Below are 17,588 nucleotides of genomic sequence, written 5' to 3' on the forward strand. Positions count from 1 at the left end.
AGCCCATAGAGGTTAACGAGTCAGTTCTTTCAGATCTTCTACATTGGGGATAAATAAAGTCCTCTGGGTTTGAAGTTAAGTGGTAGGGACTCCAAACTAGGGGTCGCGACACAATGTGGTGGGTCGACGATTTGAAAATGGGGTCGCGAGAGAAACTGTGAAATAAAAATAAAGAATGGCATTAAAAATGAAACATTGAAGTCTTGAGTCAATAAATATTCAACCCCTTTGTAAAGGCAAGCCTAAATAAGTTCAAGAGTAAAAATGTGCTTAACAAGTCACATAATACACTATATGACCAAAAGTTTACCATTTCATTCCAAAATCATGGTCATTAATATGGAGTTGGTCCCCCCCTTTGCTGCTATAACAGCCTCTACTCTTCAGGGAAGGCTTTCCACTAGATGTTGGAACATTGCTGCAGGGACTTGCTTCCATTCAGCTACAAGAACATTAGTGATGTTGGGCGATTAGGCCTGGCTCGCAATTGGCGTTCCAATTCCTTTCAAAGGTGTTCGATGGGGTTGAGGTCAGGGCTCTGTGCAGACCAGTCAAGCTCTTCCACACAGATCTTGACAAACCATTCACGTATGGACCTCGCTTTGTGCACGGGGCATTGTCATGCTGAAACAGGAAAGGGCCTTACCCAAACTGTTGCCACAAAGTTGGAAGCACAGAATCGTCTAGAATGTCATTGTATGCTGTAGCGTTAAGATTTCCCTTCACTGGAACTAAGGGGCCCGAACCATGAAAAACAGCCCCAGACCATTATTCCTCCTCCACCAAACTTTACAGTTGGCACTATGCATTGGGGCACGTAGCGTTCTCCTGGCATCCGCCAAACCCAGATTAATCCGTCGGACTGCCAGATGGTGAAGCGTGATTCATCACTCCAGAGAACGCGTTTCCACTTCATGAAGCTCCCAGGCAAACAGTTCATGTGCTGACGTTGCCTCCAGAGGCAGTTTGGAACGCGATAGTGAGTGATGCAACCGAGGACTAGGACAACATTTTTTTATCTTGATCGACCGAGAGTCCTATGTTCTTTTTACGTCTATTTTTTCATGTATAGACGCACCCTATGTGTTAATAAAACAACTATACTGTATGTACTGAGCTGATCTGATTCTTTAAGCACTGAGATTAAAAATGAAGACACGCAAATGACTCAAGAGGGAGCCGGAGATCAAGATAGCCTAACGAGAATAAATAAACATGTTCCTCACTACCCTCCTCCCGCTGCCACTGGCCTTCGCAGATTCTGTTGTTACGCTCCTGCAGTTACTGGTAAGAGGCTAGCCTTCTCCGTGTGGAGTGCCAAGTTATCCTACATTTTTTCTTTTCGTTCTGTAGAGGCTAGCCTTCTCCGTGTGGAGTGCCAAGTTATCCTACCATTTATACTGATCAGATTCTGTTGTTACGCTGAATTCGAATAGTTATCCAGTTTCCTCCATTTTACTGATCAGATTCTGTTGTTACGCTCCTGAAGTTACTGGTAAGAGGCTAGCCTTCTCCGTGTGGAGTGCCAAGTTATCCTACCATTTATACTGATCAGATTCTGTTGTTACGCTCCTGAAGTTACTGGTAAGAGGCTAGCCTTCTCCGTGTGGAGTGCCAAGTTATCCTACCATTTATACTGATCAGATTCTGTTGTTACGCTCCTGAAGTTACTGGTAAAAGGCTAGCCTTCTCCGTGTGGAGTGCCAAGTTATCCTACCATTTATACTGATCTGTGTGACAGTTATATCACATTTCATACTCACATTTTCGTGGAACAGTTTCATTTAATTTATAATAAAGTCTTCATATCTTAAAATAAATTAAAATGATACAAATCTAAAATCCAATATGTAAAGATAGTCTACATAAAGCTAACAAATAAAAACACTGCAGCCCGCAGGGAGAAAATATCCTGATAAAAATAAATATCCTATAGATCACATTGGCTATGCATGGCCTGTCTGCAATGAACTTGCAACATTGTATCAACTATTAACCTGGTCCAGCCCCAAACTGGAGCTAACCAACTTGCAACATTGTATCAACTATTAACCTGCTACAGCCCCAAACTGGTGCTAACCAACTTGCAACATTGCATAAAATATTCTGGCCGCTCAGTGTTTCCTGTACCAGTGAGCTCTGGACAGACACAGCTGTAGACTATTTGCTTAAGGGATAAGAAGTAATCAGGTAGGCTAGGGAGTCGGGGCTAGAGACTAGGGGTTAGGGACTAGTGGGTCGGGACTAGGGAGTAGGGGTTAGGGACTAGGGAGTAGGGGTTAGGGACTAGGGAGTAGGGGTTAGGGACTAGGGGGTAGGGGTTAGGGGGTCGGGGCTAGGGAGTCGGGGCTAGAGACTAGGGGTTAGGGACTAGTGGGTCGGGACTAGGGAGTAGGGGTTAGGGACTAGGGAGTAGGGGTTAGGGACTAGTGGGTCGGGGCTAGGGACTAGTGGGTCGGGACTAGGGAGTAGGGGTTAGGGACTAGGGAGAAGGGGTTAGGGACTAGGGAGTCGGGACTAGGGGTTAGGGAGTAGGGGTTAGGGACTAGGGGTTAGGGAGTACGGAGTCGGGGCTAGGGAGTAGGGTGTAGGGACTAGGGGTTAGGGACTAGGGTGTAGGGGTTAGGGACTAGGGAGTAGGGGTTAGTGTTCCTCACCTCTCCATTCTTGTCTGTCTGCCAGGGGTTAGGGACTAGGGGTTAGAGAGTAGGGGGTAGGGAGTAGGGACTAGGGGTTAGGGACTAGGGTGTAGGGGTTAGGGACTAGGGGTTAGTGTTCCTCACCTCTCCATTCTTGTCTGTCTGCCAGGGGTTAGGGACTAGGGGTTAGGGAGTAGGGGGTAGGGAGTAGGGTGTAGGGACTAGGGGTTAGGGTGTAGGGGTTAGGGACTAGGGAGTAGGGGTTAGGGGGTAGTGTTCCTCACCTCTCCATTCTTGTCTGTCTGCCAGGGGTTAGGGCTGACCCTCTCCTCCACCTCTGTGGGAACAGGGGGTCCCTCTGACTCAGAGGGGCTGGATGCTGAGGAGGAGTCTGGGGGGGGGCACTCCACGGGGACCATCATACACGCTGGCATCAGGGCCCCAACCACAGCATCCCTGGAAACATCAATACAACACACATTAAATCAGAGCACCAATCACAGCATCCCTGACAACATCAATACAACACACATTAAATCAGGGCACCGATCACAGCATCCCTGGCAACACACATTAAATCAGGGCACCAATCACAGCATCCCTGGCAACACACATTAAATCAGGGCACCAATCACAGCATCCCTGGCAACACCAATACAACACACATTAAATCAGAGCACCAATCACAGCATCCCTGGCAACACCAATACAACACACATTAAATCAGGGCCCCAACCACAGCACCCCTGGCAACACCAATACAACACACATTAAATCAGGGCACCAATCACAGCATCCCTGACAACACCAATACAACACACATTAAATCAGGGCCCCAACCACAGCATCCCTGGCAACACCAATACAACACACATTAAATCAGGGCCCCAACCACAGCATCCCTGACAACACCAATACAACACACATTAAATCAATCAGGGCACCAATCACAGCATCCCTGACAACACCAATACAACACACATTAAATCAATCAGGGCACCAATCACAGCATCCCTGACAACACCAATACAACACACATTAAATCAGGGGCCCAACCACAGCATCCCTGGCAACACCAATACAACACACATTAAATCAGGGCACCAATCACAGCATCCCTGACAACACACATTAAATCAGAGCACCAATCACAGCATCCCTGACAACACACATCAAATCAGGGCACCAATCACAGCATCCCTGACAACACCAATACAACACACATTAAATCAGGGCACCAATCACAGCATCCCAAACATCACCAATACAACACACATTAAATCAGGGCACCAATCAGGAGTCTTACCTGGCATACATGATCTGTAGGGCTGAGAGGACATGGGACAGGGCCTGTTGCTTGGCCTGGTTCCCATCCAGAGACAGTAGTATCTTAGCCAGAGAGGGACGGTTGGGTCTCACACCATTACTGTGGCCACTCAGTTTATTGTTCACCGCCGAGGAGTCGCTGTCCGACTGGACGCCTGGAATACACAGGACACACATACAAAAAAAATGTCAATATTTAATATTCATCACTTGACGCAAAAAGTGGTATTTCACCGAACCTCAGCCTCATCCTGAGTCTTTGTCTAACCCTAATCCAAGTCAGACCTGAGTCCTATCCTAACCCTAATCCAAGCCAGACCTGAGTCCTATCCTAACCCTAATCCAAGCCAGACCTGAGTCCTATCCTAACCCTAATCCAAGTCAGATCTGAGTCCTATCCTAACCCTAATCCAAGCCAGACCTGAGTCCTATTCTAACCCTAATCCAAGTCAGATCTGAGTCCTATCCTAACTCTAATCCAAGCCAGACCTGAGTCCTATCCTAACCCTAACCCAAGCCAGACCTGAGTCCTATCCTAACCCAAGCCAGACCTGAGTCCTATTCTAACCCTAATCCAAGCCAGACCTGAGTCCCATCCTAACCCTAATCCAAGCCAGACCTGAGTCCTATCCTAACCCTAATCCAAGCCAGACCTGAGTCCCATCCTAACCCTAATCCAAGCCAGACCTGAGTCCTATCCTAACCCTAATCCAAGCCAGACCTGAGTCCTATCCTAACCCTAATCCAAGCCAGACCTGAGTCCTATCCTAACCCTAATCCAAGCCAGACCTGAGTCCTATTCTAATCCTAACCCAAGTCAGACCTGAGTCCTATTCTAACCCTAATCCAAGTCAGACCTGAGTCCTATCCTAACCCTAATCCAAGTCAGATCTGAGTCCTATCCTAACTCTAATCCAAGCCAGACCTGAGTCCTATCCTAACCCTAACCCAAGCCAGACCTGAGTCCTATCCTAACCCAAGCCAGACCTGAGTCCTATTCTAACCCTAATCCAAGCCAGACCTGAGTCCCATCCTAACCCTAATCCAAGCCAGACCTGAGTCCTATCCTAACCCTAATCCAAGTCAGACCTGAGTCCTATCCTAACCCTAATCCAAGCCAGACCTGAGTCCTATCCTAACCCTAATCCAAGCCAGACCTGAGTCCTATCCTAACCCTAATCCAAGTCAGATCTGAGTCCTATCCTAACCCTAATCCAAGCCAGACCTGAGTCCTATTCTAACCCTAATCCAAGTCAGATCTGAGTCCTATCCTAACTCTAATCCAAGCCAGACCTGAGTCCTATCCTAACCCTAACCCAAGCCAGACCTGAGTCCTATCCTAACCCAAGCCAGACCTGAGTCCTATTCTAACCCTAATCCAAGCCAGACCTGAGTCCCATCCTAACCCTAATCCAAGCCAGACCTGAGTCCTATCCTAACCCTAATCCAAGCCAGACCTGAGTCCCATCCTAACCCTAATCCAAGCCAGACCTGAGTCCTATCCTAACCCTAATCCAAGCCAGACCTGAGTCCTATCCTAACCCTAATCCAAGCCAGACCTGAGTCCTATCCTAACCCTAATCCAAGCCAGACCTGAGTCCTATTCTAATCCTAACCCAAGTCAGACCTGAGTCCTATTCTAACCCTAATCCAAGTCAGACCTGAGTCCTATCCTAACCCTAATCCAAGTCAGATCTGAGTCCTATCCTAACTCTAATCCAAGCCAGACCTGAGTCCTATCCTAACCCTAACCCAAGCCAGACCTGAGTCCTATCCTAACCCAAGCCAGACCTGAGTCCTATTCTAACCCTAATCCAAGCCAGACCTGAGTCCCATCCTAACCCTAATCCAAGCCAGACCTGAGTCCCATCCTAACCCTAATCCAAGCCAGACCTGAGTCCTATCCTAACCCTAATCCAAGCCAGACCTGAGTCCTATCCTAACCCTAATCCAAGCCAGACCTGAGTCCTATCCTAACCCTAATCCAAGCCAGACCTGAGTCCTATCCTAACCCTAATCCAAGCCAGACCTGAGTCCTATCCTAACCCTAATCCAAGCCAGACCTGAGTCCTATCCTAACCCTAATCCAAGCCAGACCTGAGTCCTATCCTAACCCTAATCCAAGCCAGACCTGAGTCCTATCCTAACCCTAATCCAAGCCAGACCTGAGTCCTATTCTAATCCTAACCCAAGTCAGACCTGAGTCCTATTCTAACCCTAATCCAAGCCAGACCTGAGTCCTATCCTAACCCTAATCAAAGTCAGACCTGAGTCCAATACTAATCCATGTATTAGTAGTTAAGGGTTTGTAACCTCTACTCCCAGCCCCATCTAGACCCTTGATCAAAGCCCTGAATCTACTACCAGTTGTAGCTCCTGTACTGTATGTAGAGAGAGAGGTTACCTTGGTACGAGGGTTAGGGTTATGTAGAGAGATCAATTACCACGGTACGAGGGTTAGGGTTATGTAGAGAGAGAGGTTACATCGGTACGAGGGTTAGGGTTATGTAGAGAGAGGTTACCTCAGTATGAGGGTTAGGGTTATGTAGAGAGAGAAGTTACATCGGTACGAGGGTTAGGGTTATGTAGAGAGAGGTTACCTCGGTACGAGGTTTAGGGTTATGTAGAGAGAGAGAGGTTACCTCGGTATGAGGGTTAGGGTTATGTAGAGAGATCAATTACCTCGGTATGAGGGTTAGGGTTATGTAGAGAGAGAGGTTACCTTGGTACGAGGGTTAGGGTTATGTAGAGAGAGAGGTTACCTCGGTACGAGGGTTAGGGTTATGTAGAGAGAGAGGTTACCTCGGTACGAGGGTTAGGGTTATGTAGAGAGAGAAGTTACCATGGTATGAGGGTTAGGGTTATGTAGAGAGAGGTTACCTCGGTACGAGGGTTAGGGTTATGTAGAGAGAGAGGTTACCTCGGTACGAGGGTTAGGGTTATGTAGAGAGAGAGGTTACCTTGGTACGAGGGTTAGGGTTATGTAGAGAGAGAGGTTACCTCGGTACGAGGGTTAGGGTTATGTAGAGAGAGAGGTTACCTCGGTACGAGGGTTAGAGTTATGTAGAGCGAGAGGTTACCATGGTATGAGGGTTAGGGTTATGTAGAGAGAAGTTACCTCGGTACGAGGGTTAGGGTTATGTAGAGAGAGAGTTTACCTTGGTACGAGGGTTAGGGTTATGTAGAGAGAGGGTTATGCAGAGAGAGGTTACCTCGGGACGAGGGTTAGGGTTATGTAGAGAGAGAGTTTACCACGGTACGAGGGTTAGGGTTATGTAGAGAGAGAGATTTAGGGCTTAAATGTACACACGTCATATAGCCTACACAGCCAATCGCCAAATTATGCTTTTGGGAACAACAGAAGAGTTTTGAGCAGTTGAAGCTGGTTAACGCACCAGTGTTGGCTCAGAGTTAGGTTAGGTTACCTAGGTATGAGGAGGGTTAGTGTTACTAGCTGTATAGAGGTTAGGTTACCAAGGTATGAGGAGGGTTAGTGTTACTAGCTGTATAGAGGTTAGGTTACCTAGGTATGAGGAGGTTTACTAGCTGTATAGAGGTTAGGTTACCTAGGTATGAGGAGGGTTAGTATTACTAGCTGTATAGAGGTTAGGTTACCTAGGTATGAGGAGGGTTAATAGCTGTATAGAGGTTAGGTTACCTAGGTATGAGGAAGGTTAGTGTTACTAGCTGTATAGAGGTTAGGTTACCGAGGTATGTGGAGGGTTAGTGTTACTAGTTGTATAGAGGTTAGGTTACCTAGGTATGAGGAGGGTTAGTGTTACTAGCTGTATAGAGGTTAGGTTACCTAGGTATGAGGAGGGTTAGTGTTCGGGTTACTAGCTGTATATAGGTTAGGTTACCTAGGTATGAGGAGGGTTAGTGTTACTAGCTGTATAGATGTTAGGTTACCTAGGTATGAGGAGGGTTAGTGTTCGGGTTACTAGCTGTATAGAGGTTAGGTTACCTAGATATGTGGAGGGTTAGTGTTACTAGCTGTATAGAGGTTAGGTAACCTAGGTATGAGGAGGGTTAGTGTTACTAGCTGTATAGAGGTTAGGTTACCTGGGTATGAGGAGGGTTAGTGTTCGGGTTACTAGCTGTATAGAGGTTAGGTTACCTAGGTATGAGGAGGGTTAGTGTTCGGGTTACTAGCTGTATAGAGGTTAGGTTACCTAGGTATGCAGAGGGTTAGTATTACTAGCTGTATAGAGGTTAGGTTACCTAGGTATGCGGAGGGTTAGTGTTACTAGCTGTATAGAGGTTAGGTTACCTAGGTATGCAGAGGGTTAGTGTTTGGGTCACTAGCTGTATAGAGGTTAAGTTACCTAGGTATGAGGAGGGTTCGGGTTACTAGCTGTATAGAGGTAATGTTACCTAGGTATGAGGAGGGTTAGTGTTACTAGCTGTATAGAGGTTAGGTTACCTAGGTATGAGGAGGGTTAGTGTTCGGGTTACTAGCTGTATAGAGGTTAGGTTACCTAGGTATGAGGAGGGTTAGTGTTCGGGTTACTAGCTGTATAGAGGTTAGGTTACCTAGGTATGCGGAGGGTTAGTGTTACTAGCTGTATAGAGGTTAGGTTACCTAGGTATGAGGAGGGTTAGTGTTCGGGTTACTAGCTGTATAGAGGTTAGGTTACCTAGGTATGAGGAGGGTTAGTGTTACTAGCTGTATAGAGGTTAGATTACCTAGGTATGAGGAGGGTTACTAGCTGTATAGAGGTTAGGTTACCTAGGTATGAGGAGGGTTAGTGTTCGGGTTACTAGCTGTACAGAGGTTAGGTTACCTAGGTATGAGGAGGGTTACTAGCTGTATAGAGGTTAGGTTACCTAGGTATGAGGAGGGTTAGTGTTCGGGTTACTAGCTGTATAGAGGTTAGGTTACCTAGGTATGAGGAGGGTTAGTGTTCGGGTTACTAGCTGTATAGAGGTCAGGTTACCTAGGTATGCGGAGGGTTAGTGTTACTAGCTGTATAGAGGTTAGGTTACCTAGGTATGAGGAGGGTTAGTGTTACTAGCTGTATAGAGGTTAGGTTACCTAGGTATGAGGAGGGTTAGTGTTCGGGTTACTAGCTGTATAGAGGTTAGGTTACCTAGGTATGAGGAGGGTTAGTATTACTAGCTGTATAGAGGTTAGGTTACCTAGGTATGAGGAGGGTTAGTGTTCGGGTTACTAGCTGTATAGATGTTAGGTTGCCTAGGTATGAGGAGGGTTAGTGTTACTAGCTGTATAGAGGTTAGGTTATCCTAGGTATGTGGAGGGTTAGTGTTACTAGCTGTATAGAGGTTAGGTTACCTAGGTATGAGGAGAGTTAGTGTTACTAGTTGTATAGAGGTTAGGTTACCTAGGTATGAGGAGGGTTAGTATTACTAGCTGTATAGAGCTTAGGTTACCTAGGTATGAGGAGGGTTACTAGCTGTATAGATGTTAGGTTGCCTAGGTATGAGGAGGGTTAGTGTTACTAGGTCTATAGAGGTTAGGTTACCTAGGTATGAGGTGGGTTAGTGTTCGGGTTACTAGCTGTATAGAGGTTAGGTTACCTAGGTATGAGGAGGGTTAGTGTTACTAGCTGTATAGAGGTTAGGTTACCTAGGTATGAGGAGTGTTATGGTTACTAGCTGTATAGAGGTTAGGTTACCTAGGTATGAGGAGTGTATGGTTACTAGCTGTATAGAGGTTAGGTTACCTAGGTATGAGGAGGGTTAGTGTTCGGGTTACTAGCTGTATAGAGGTTAGGTTACCTAGGTATGAGGAGGGTTAGTGTTACTAGCTGTATAGAGGTTAGGTTACCTAGGTATGAGGAGGGTTAGTGTTACTAGCTGTATAGAGGTTAGGGTTAGGTTACCTAGGTATGAGGCCCCTAGAGAGTCCCTGGCGGTCTGGAAGAGGACAGGCTCGTGGACAGAGGGGGTGGTGACATCTACGGTGGTCCAGGCGACGCTATGGGAGGAGCCACAGGCAACACGGGTGATCTTCTGTCCCTCTAGACCCTGAACCAGGGTGGGCTTCCTGTTCACCGTGGTGGTCCCGTTACCCTGCTGACCATGGTCGTTGTCCCCCCACGCAAACACCTGGTGGAATAGTACAGGGACACTTACAGTCGCTAACACACATCTGTCTCCCTCTCTCACATCTCTATAGCTGAATCTTGAAACCCAACACGTAGCCCTTTATCGAGTGGCCGCTTGCTGATGTGTTCAAACGTGATCAGTCGGGTCTGCGAGTGTTTTGGTCAAAACGAACATTGAAACAATAAGAAGTTCTTAACTGCCACTTATCAATATTCCAAAATTCTAAATCCATTTCCGAGCATCGTCTCCCGCGACGTGTCTTGTAGCATGTAGGCAGACGCCGACACGTACTCTGATAAAGGAACAAAACAGCATCCCTACTCTACTGCAACACATATGTACATGTCTTAGGGCTGTCCCCGACCGACAGTCGTCTGTTCTTCTTCAATTTCTAAACAGGTATTAAACATATATAGACACACATTATGCGTTTAATAAAACTATTTGCACTGAGCTTGTCTGATGCTTTAAGCGGACAGGTTGATGAAATAATTAAGAGAACTAATGACTCAAGAGGGAGCCAGAGATCAAGATAACCAGAAGAAACTTGTGGGTTAATCCTCCTCCCGCAGAATCAGACATGTTTCACGTGGAACGTGGCAACCTGTTTCACGTGCAATGACTATTGATTTACCATTTCTACCGACGTTATGATTTTCATATGCACATTTTCGTGGAACAGCTTAATTTAAATGATAATAATTCTAAATCGCATTCATCTCTCTACTCCACCTGTCTGAAACAAACTTGAAACATTGTATCAACTACCAACCGGGTCAGGCCCGAAGGTAGTAAACTTGAAACATTGTATCAACTATTCTGGTCCATCAGAGCTTCCCATGCCAGTGAGCTCGGGAACAGACTCGATTGACTCGGGAATGTGCATACCGAGTGCTCGAAGTGTTCGGTTTGAAATTCAGCCTCTCCTAAGAACCCTAACTCACAGACATTCTCTCTCTCTCAACACTCTCTCTCTCTCTCAACACTCTCTTTCTCTCTCAACACTCACTCTCTCTCAACACTCACTCTCTCTCAACACTCTCTCTCTCTCAACACTCTCTCTCTCTCTCTCTCAACACTCTCTCTCTCAACACTCTCTCAACACTCTCTCTCTCTCTCAACACTCTCTCTCTCTCTCAACACTCTCTCTCAACACTCTCTCTCTCAACACACTCTCTCTCAACACTCTCTCTCTCAACACTCTCTCTCTCAACACTCTCTCTCAACACTCTCTCTCTCAACACTCTCTCTCTCTCAACACTCTCTCTCTCTCAACACTCTCTCTCTCAACACTCTCTCTCTCTCTCAACACTCTCTCTCTCTCTCTCAACACTCTCTCTCTCTCTCTCTCTCAACACTCTCTCTCTCAACACTCTCTCTCTCAACACTCTCTCTCAACACTCTCTCTCTCTCAACACTCTCTCTCTCTCAACTCTCTCTCAACTCTCTCTCTCTCTCAACTCTCTCTCAACACTCTCTCTCAACACACTCTCTCTCTCAACACTCTCTCAACACTCTCTCTCTCTCTCTCAACACTCTCTCTCTCTCTCTCAACACTCTCTCTCAACACACTCTCTCTCTCAACACACTCTCTCTCTCTCTCAACACACTCTCTCTCAACACTCTCTCTCTCTCTCAACACTCTCTCTCTCTCTCAACACTCTCTCTCTCTCTCAACACTCTCTCTCTCTCTCAACACTCTCTCTCAACACTCTCTCAACACTCTCTCAACACTCTCTCTCTCACACTCTCTCTCTCAACACTCTCTCTCTCAACACTCTCTCTCTCTCTCAACACTCTCTCTCTCTGGGAAACATATGCTAACATTGCCAAAGCAAGTGAAATGTATAATAAACAAAAGTAAAATAAACAATTAAAACTGAACAGTAAACATTACTCACAAATGTTCCAAAATAATATTTCAAATGTCATATTATGTCTATATACAGTGTTGTAACAATGTGCAAATAGTTAAAGTACAAACACTCTCTCAACACTCTCTCTCTCTCAACACTCTCAACACTCTCTCTCTCAACACTCTCTCTCTCTCTCTACACTCTCTCTCTCTCTCTACACTCTCTCAACACTCTCTCTCTCTCTCTCTCTCTACACTCTCTCAACACTCTCTGTCTCTCTCTCTGTCTCTCTCTCTCTCAACACTCTCTCTCTCTCTCTCTCAACACTCTCTCTCAACACTCTCAACACTCTCTCTCTCAACTCTCTCTCCCTTTCAACACTCTCTCTCTCTCAACTCTCTCTCAACACTCTCTCTCAACACTCTCTCTCAACACTCTCTCTCAACACTCTCTCTCTCTCTCAACACTCTCTCTCTCTCTCAACACTCTCTCTCTCTCAACACTCTCTCTCTCTCAACACTCTCTCTCTCTCTCAACACTCTCTCTCTCTCTCAACACTCTCTCTCAACACTCTCTCTCAACACTCTCTCTCTCAACACTCTCTCTCTCTCTCTCTCTCTCTCAACACTCTCAACACTCTCTCTCTCAACACTCTCTCTCTCAACACTCTCTCTCTCAACACTCTCTCTCTCTCAACACTCTCTCTCTCTCTCAACACTCTCTCAACACTCTCTCTTTCTCTCAACACTCTCTCTTTCTCTCAACACTCTCTCTTTCTCTCAACACTCTCTCTTTCTCTCAACACTCTCTCTTTCTCTCAACACTCTCTCTTTCTCTCAACACTCAACTCTCTCTCAACACTCTCTCTCAACACTCTCTCTCTCTCTCAACACTCTCTCTCTCAACACTCTCTCTCTCTCAACACTCTCTCTCTCTCAACACACTCTCTCTCTCAACACACTCTCTCTCTCTCTCTCTCAACACTCTCTCTCTCTCAACACTCTCTCTCTCAACACTCTCTCTCTCTCTCAACACTCTCTCTCTCTCTCAACACTCTCTCTCTCTCAACACTCTCTCTCTCTCTCAACACTCTCTCTCTCTCAACACTCTCTCAACACTCTCTCTCTCTCAACACTCTCTCTCAACTCTCTCTCTCTCAACACTCTCTCTCAACACTCTCTCTCTCAACACTCTCTCTCTCTACTCTCTCTCTCTCTACACTCTCTCTCTCTCTCTACACTCTCTCAACACTCTCTCTCTGTCTCTCTCTCTCTGTCTCTCTCTGTCTCTCTCTCTCAACACTCTCTCTCTCTCTCTCTCTCAACACTCTCTCTCAACACTCTCTCTCAACACTCTCTCTCTTTCAACACTCTCTCTCTCTCAACACTCTCTCTCTCTCAACACTCTCTCTCTCTCAACACTCTCTCTCTCTCAACACTCTCTCTCTCTCTTCAACACTCTCTCTCTCTCTCTCTCTCAACACTCTCTCTCTCTCAACACTCTCTCTCTCTCTCAACACTCTCTCTCTCTCTCAACACTCTCTCTCTCTCAACACTCTCTCTCTCTCTCAACACTCTCTCTCTCCAACACTCTCTCAACACTCTCTCTCTCTCAACACTCTCTCTCAACTCTCTCTCTCTCAACTCTCTCTCTCTCAACACTCTCTCTCTCAACACTCTCTCTCTCAACACTCTCTCTCTCTCTCTACACTCTCTCAACACTCTCTCTCTGTCTCTCTCTCTCTGTCTCTCTCTGTCTCTCAACACTCTCTCTCTCTCTCTCTCTCTCAACACTCTCTCTCAACACTCTCTCTCAACACTCTCTCTCTCTCAACACTCTCTCTCTCTCAACACTCTCTCTCTCAACACTCTCTCTCTCTCAACACTCTCTCTCAACACTCTCTCTCTCTCAACACTCTCTCTCTCAACACTCTCTCTCTCAACACTCTCTCTCTCTCAACACTCTCTCTCTCAACACTCTCTCTCTCTCAACACTCTCTCTCTCAACACTCTCTCTCTCAACACTCTCTCTCTCTCAACACTCTCTCTCTCTCAACACTCTCTCTCTCTCAACACTCTCTCTCTCTCAACACTCTCTCTCTCTCCACACTCTCTCTCTCAACACTCTCTCTCTCTCTCAACACTCTCTCTCAACACTCTCTCTCTCACTCTCAACACTCACTCTCAACACTCACTCTCTCAACACTCTCTCTCTCTCAACACTCTCTCAACACTCTCTCTCAACACTCTCTCTCAACTCTCTCTCTCAACTCTCTCTCTCTTTCAACACTCTCTCTCTCTCAACACTCTCTCTCTCTCAACACTCTCTCTCAACACTCTCAACACTCTCAACACTCTCTCAACACTCTCTCTCTCAACACTCTCTCTCTCTCAACACTCTCTCTCTCCTCAACACTCTCTCTCTCTCTCAACACTCTCTCTCTCTCAACACTCTCTCTCTCAACACTCTCTCTCTCTCAACACTCTCTCTCTCAACACTCTCTCTCTCAACACTCTCTCTCTCTCTCAACACTCTCTCTCAACACTCTCTCTCTCAACACTCTCTCTCTCTCAACACTCTCTCTCTCTCAACACTCTCTCTCTCTCAACACTCTCTCTCTCTCAACACTCTCTCTCTCTCAACACTCTCTCTCTCACTCTCAACACTCACTCTCAACACTCACTCTCAACACTCACTCTCAACACTCTCTCTCTCAACACTCTCTCTCTCTCAACACTCTCTCAACACTCTCTCTCTCTCAACACTCTCTCTCTCTCAACACTCTCTCTCTCCTAACACTCTCTCTCTCCTAACACTCTCTCTCTCCTAACACTCTCTCTCTCAACACTCTCTCTCTCAACACTCTCTCTCTCAACACTCTCTCTCTCAACACTCTCTCTCTCAACACTCTCTCTCTCAACACTCTCTCTCTCAACACTCTCTCTCTCTGGGAAACATATGCTAACATTGCCAAAGCAAGTGAAATGTATAATAAACAAAAGTAAAATAAACAATTAAAACTGAACAGTAAACATTACTCACAAATGTTCCAAAATAATATTTCAAATGTCATATTATGTCTATATACAGTGTTGTAACAATGTGCAAATAGTTAAAGTACAAACACTCTCTCTCAACACTCTCTCAACACTCTCAACACTCTCTCAACACTCTCTCTCTCTCAACACTCTCAACACTCTCTCTCTCTCTCTCTCTCTCTCTCAACTCTCTCTACACTCTCTCTCTCTCTACACTCTCTCTCTCTACACTCTCTACACTCTCTCAACACTCTCTCTCTCTCTCTCTACACTCTCAACACTCTCTGTCTCTCTCTCTCTGTCAACTCTCTCTCTCTCAACACTCTCTCTCAACACTCTCTCTTTCTCTCAACACTCTCTCTCAACACTCTCAACACTCTCTCTCTCAACTCTCTCTCCCTTTCAACACTCTCTCAACTCTCTCTCAACACTCTCTCTCAACACTCTCTCTCAACACTCTCTCTCACTCTCAACACTCTCTCTCTCTCAACACTCTCAACACTCTCTCTCTCTCAACACTCTCTCTCTCTCAACACTCTCTCTACACTCTCTCAACACTCTCTCTCTCTCTCAACACTCTCTCTCTCTCTCAACACTCTCTCTCTCTCAACACTCTCTCTCTCTCAACACTCTCTCTCTCTCAACACTCTCTCTCTCAACACTCTCTCTCTCTCAACACTCTCTCAACACTCTCTCAACACTCTCTCTCAACACTCTCTCTCAACACTCTCTCTCAACACTCTCTCTCAACACTCTCTCTCTCAACACTCTCTCTCTCAACACTCTCTCTCTCAACACTCTCTCTCTCAACACTCTCTCTCTCAACACTCTCTCTCTCAACACTCTCTCTCTCTGGGAAACATATGCTAACATTGCCAAAGCAAGTGAAATGTATAATAAACAAAAGTAAAATAAACAATTAAAACTGAACAGTAAACATTACTCACAAATGTTCCAAAATAATATTTCAAATGTCATATTATGTCTATATACAGTGTTGTAACAATGTGCAAATAGTTAAAGTACAAAAGGGAAAATAAATAAACATAAATATGGGTTTTACAGTGCATTCGGAAAGTATTCAGACCCCTTGACTTTTTCCACATTTTGTTACATTACAGCCTTATTTTAAAATTGTTTAAATAGTTTTTTTCCCCCTCATCAATCTACACACCATACCCCATAACGACAAAGCAAAAACTGGTTTCCAAAACGTTTGCCTGGTGTCTGATGTGGAAGAGGCCTAGCCTGGCGTCTGATGTGGAGGAGGCCTAGCCTGGCGTCTGATGTGGAGGAGGCCTAGCCTGGCGTCTGATGTGGAGGAGGCCTAGCCTGGCGTCTGATGTGGAGGAGGCCTAGCCTGGCGTCTGATGTGGAGGAGGCCTAGCCTGGCGTCTGATGTGGAGGAGGCCTAGCCTGGCGTCTGATGTGGAGGAGGCCTAGCCTGGCGTCTGATGTGGAAGAGGCCTAGCCTGGCGTCTGATGTGGAAGAGGCCTAGCCTGGCGTCTGATGTGGAAGAGGCCTAGCCTGGCGTCTGATGTGGAAGAGGCCTAGCCTGGCGTCTGATGTGGAAGAGGCCTAGCCTGGCGTCTGATGTGGAAGAGGCCTAGCCTGGCGTCTGATGTGGAAGAGGCCTAGCCTGGCGTCTGATGTGGAAGAGGCCTAGCCTGGCGTCTGATGTGGAAGAGGCCTAGCCTGGCGTCTGATGTGGAAGAGGCCTAGCCTGGCGTCTGATGTGGAAGAGGCCTAGCCTGGCGTCTGATGTGATAGAGGCCTAGCCTGGCGTCTGATGTGGAAGAGGCCTAGCCTGGCGTCTGATGTGGAAGAGGCCTAGCCTGGCGTCTGATGTGGAAGAGGCCTAGCCTGGTGTCTGATGTGGAAGAGGCCTAGCCTGGTGTCTGATGTGGAAGAGGCCTAGCCTGGTGTCTGATGTGGAAGAGGCCTAGCCTGGTGTCTGATGTGGAAGAGGCCTAGCCTGGTGTCTGATGTGGAAGAGGCCTAGCCTGGTGTCTGATGTGGAAGAGGCCTAGCCTGGCGTCTGATGTGGAAGAGGCCTAGCCTGGTGTCTGATGTGGAAGAGGCCTAGCCTGGTGTCTGATGTGGAAGAGGCCTAGCCTGGTGTCTGATGTGGAGGAGGCGTGGAGGCCAGTACCCACCTGTCCAGTCTCGGTGACAGCCAGGCAGTGCAGCGCCCCCACGGCCACGTGGATGATTTTCTTCCCCCTCAGCCCCTCCACCATCTGAGGCTTACGTACATGGACGTCTGTCCCGTGGCCCAGACGGAAGTAGTCACCTTTACCCCTGGATGAGAAACAGACCGTTTATTCACCGTTATCCCTGAGTAGAACATCACATAAACCAGAGGTACTCGACTCTTTACCCTACCAGGTCCAGAACCCGCCGCTTTTCTCTTCTACCTGATCATTAATTGCATCCACCTGGTGTCCACTGGCTTTGGAGGTCCAGATTTGAGTTTTTGAGGGACATAAACAGTTAGCAAAATATAAGATTATACTTTTTTTTTAATGTAACCACCTACCCTTGTTCAAGGGGACTGCGTTGTTAATGTGCGAAAGCTGTACCAGTGGGGCTTGCCACAGCAGCCACACTGTAGATATTGGATGAATTATTTTGGACCTATAGTTATTATTCTTTACAA

General features: G+C 46.6%; 1 protein-coding gene across 10 annotated transcripts in view; it reads right to left on the reverse strand.

Moving 5' to 3' along the window:
- Positions 1-17,588, reverse strand: part of herc2 (HECT and RLD domain containing E3 ubiquitin protein ligase 2) — a 283,800-nt gene that overhangs the window by 79,858 nt on the left and 186,354 nt on the right. For all 10 annotated transcript variants that reach the window (XM_045687211.1, XM_045687213.1, XM_045687210.1 and 7 more), the window contains 4 exons: positions 17,086-17,230; positions 9,809-10,034; positions 3,946-4,120; positions 2,924-3,095 (listed from right to left, as the gene is read on the reverse strand). In XM_045687211.1, coding sequence (XP_045543167.1) covers positions 2,924-3,095; positions 3,946-4,120; positions 9,809-10,034; positions 17,086-17,230 — 718 coding nt within the window. The remainder of the gene's footprint in view (positions 1-2,923; positions 3,096-3,945; positions 4,121-9,808; positions 10,035-17,085; positions 17,231-17,588) is intronic.

This window comes from Salmo salar, chromosome ssa10, assembly GCF_905237065.1.
Source record: "Salmo salar chromosome ssa10, Ssal_v3.1, whole genome shotgun sequence".
Classification (NCBI taxonomy): Eukaryota; Metazoa; Chordata; class Actinopteri; order Salmoniformes; family Salmonidae; genus Salmo; species Salmo salar.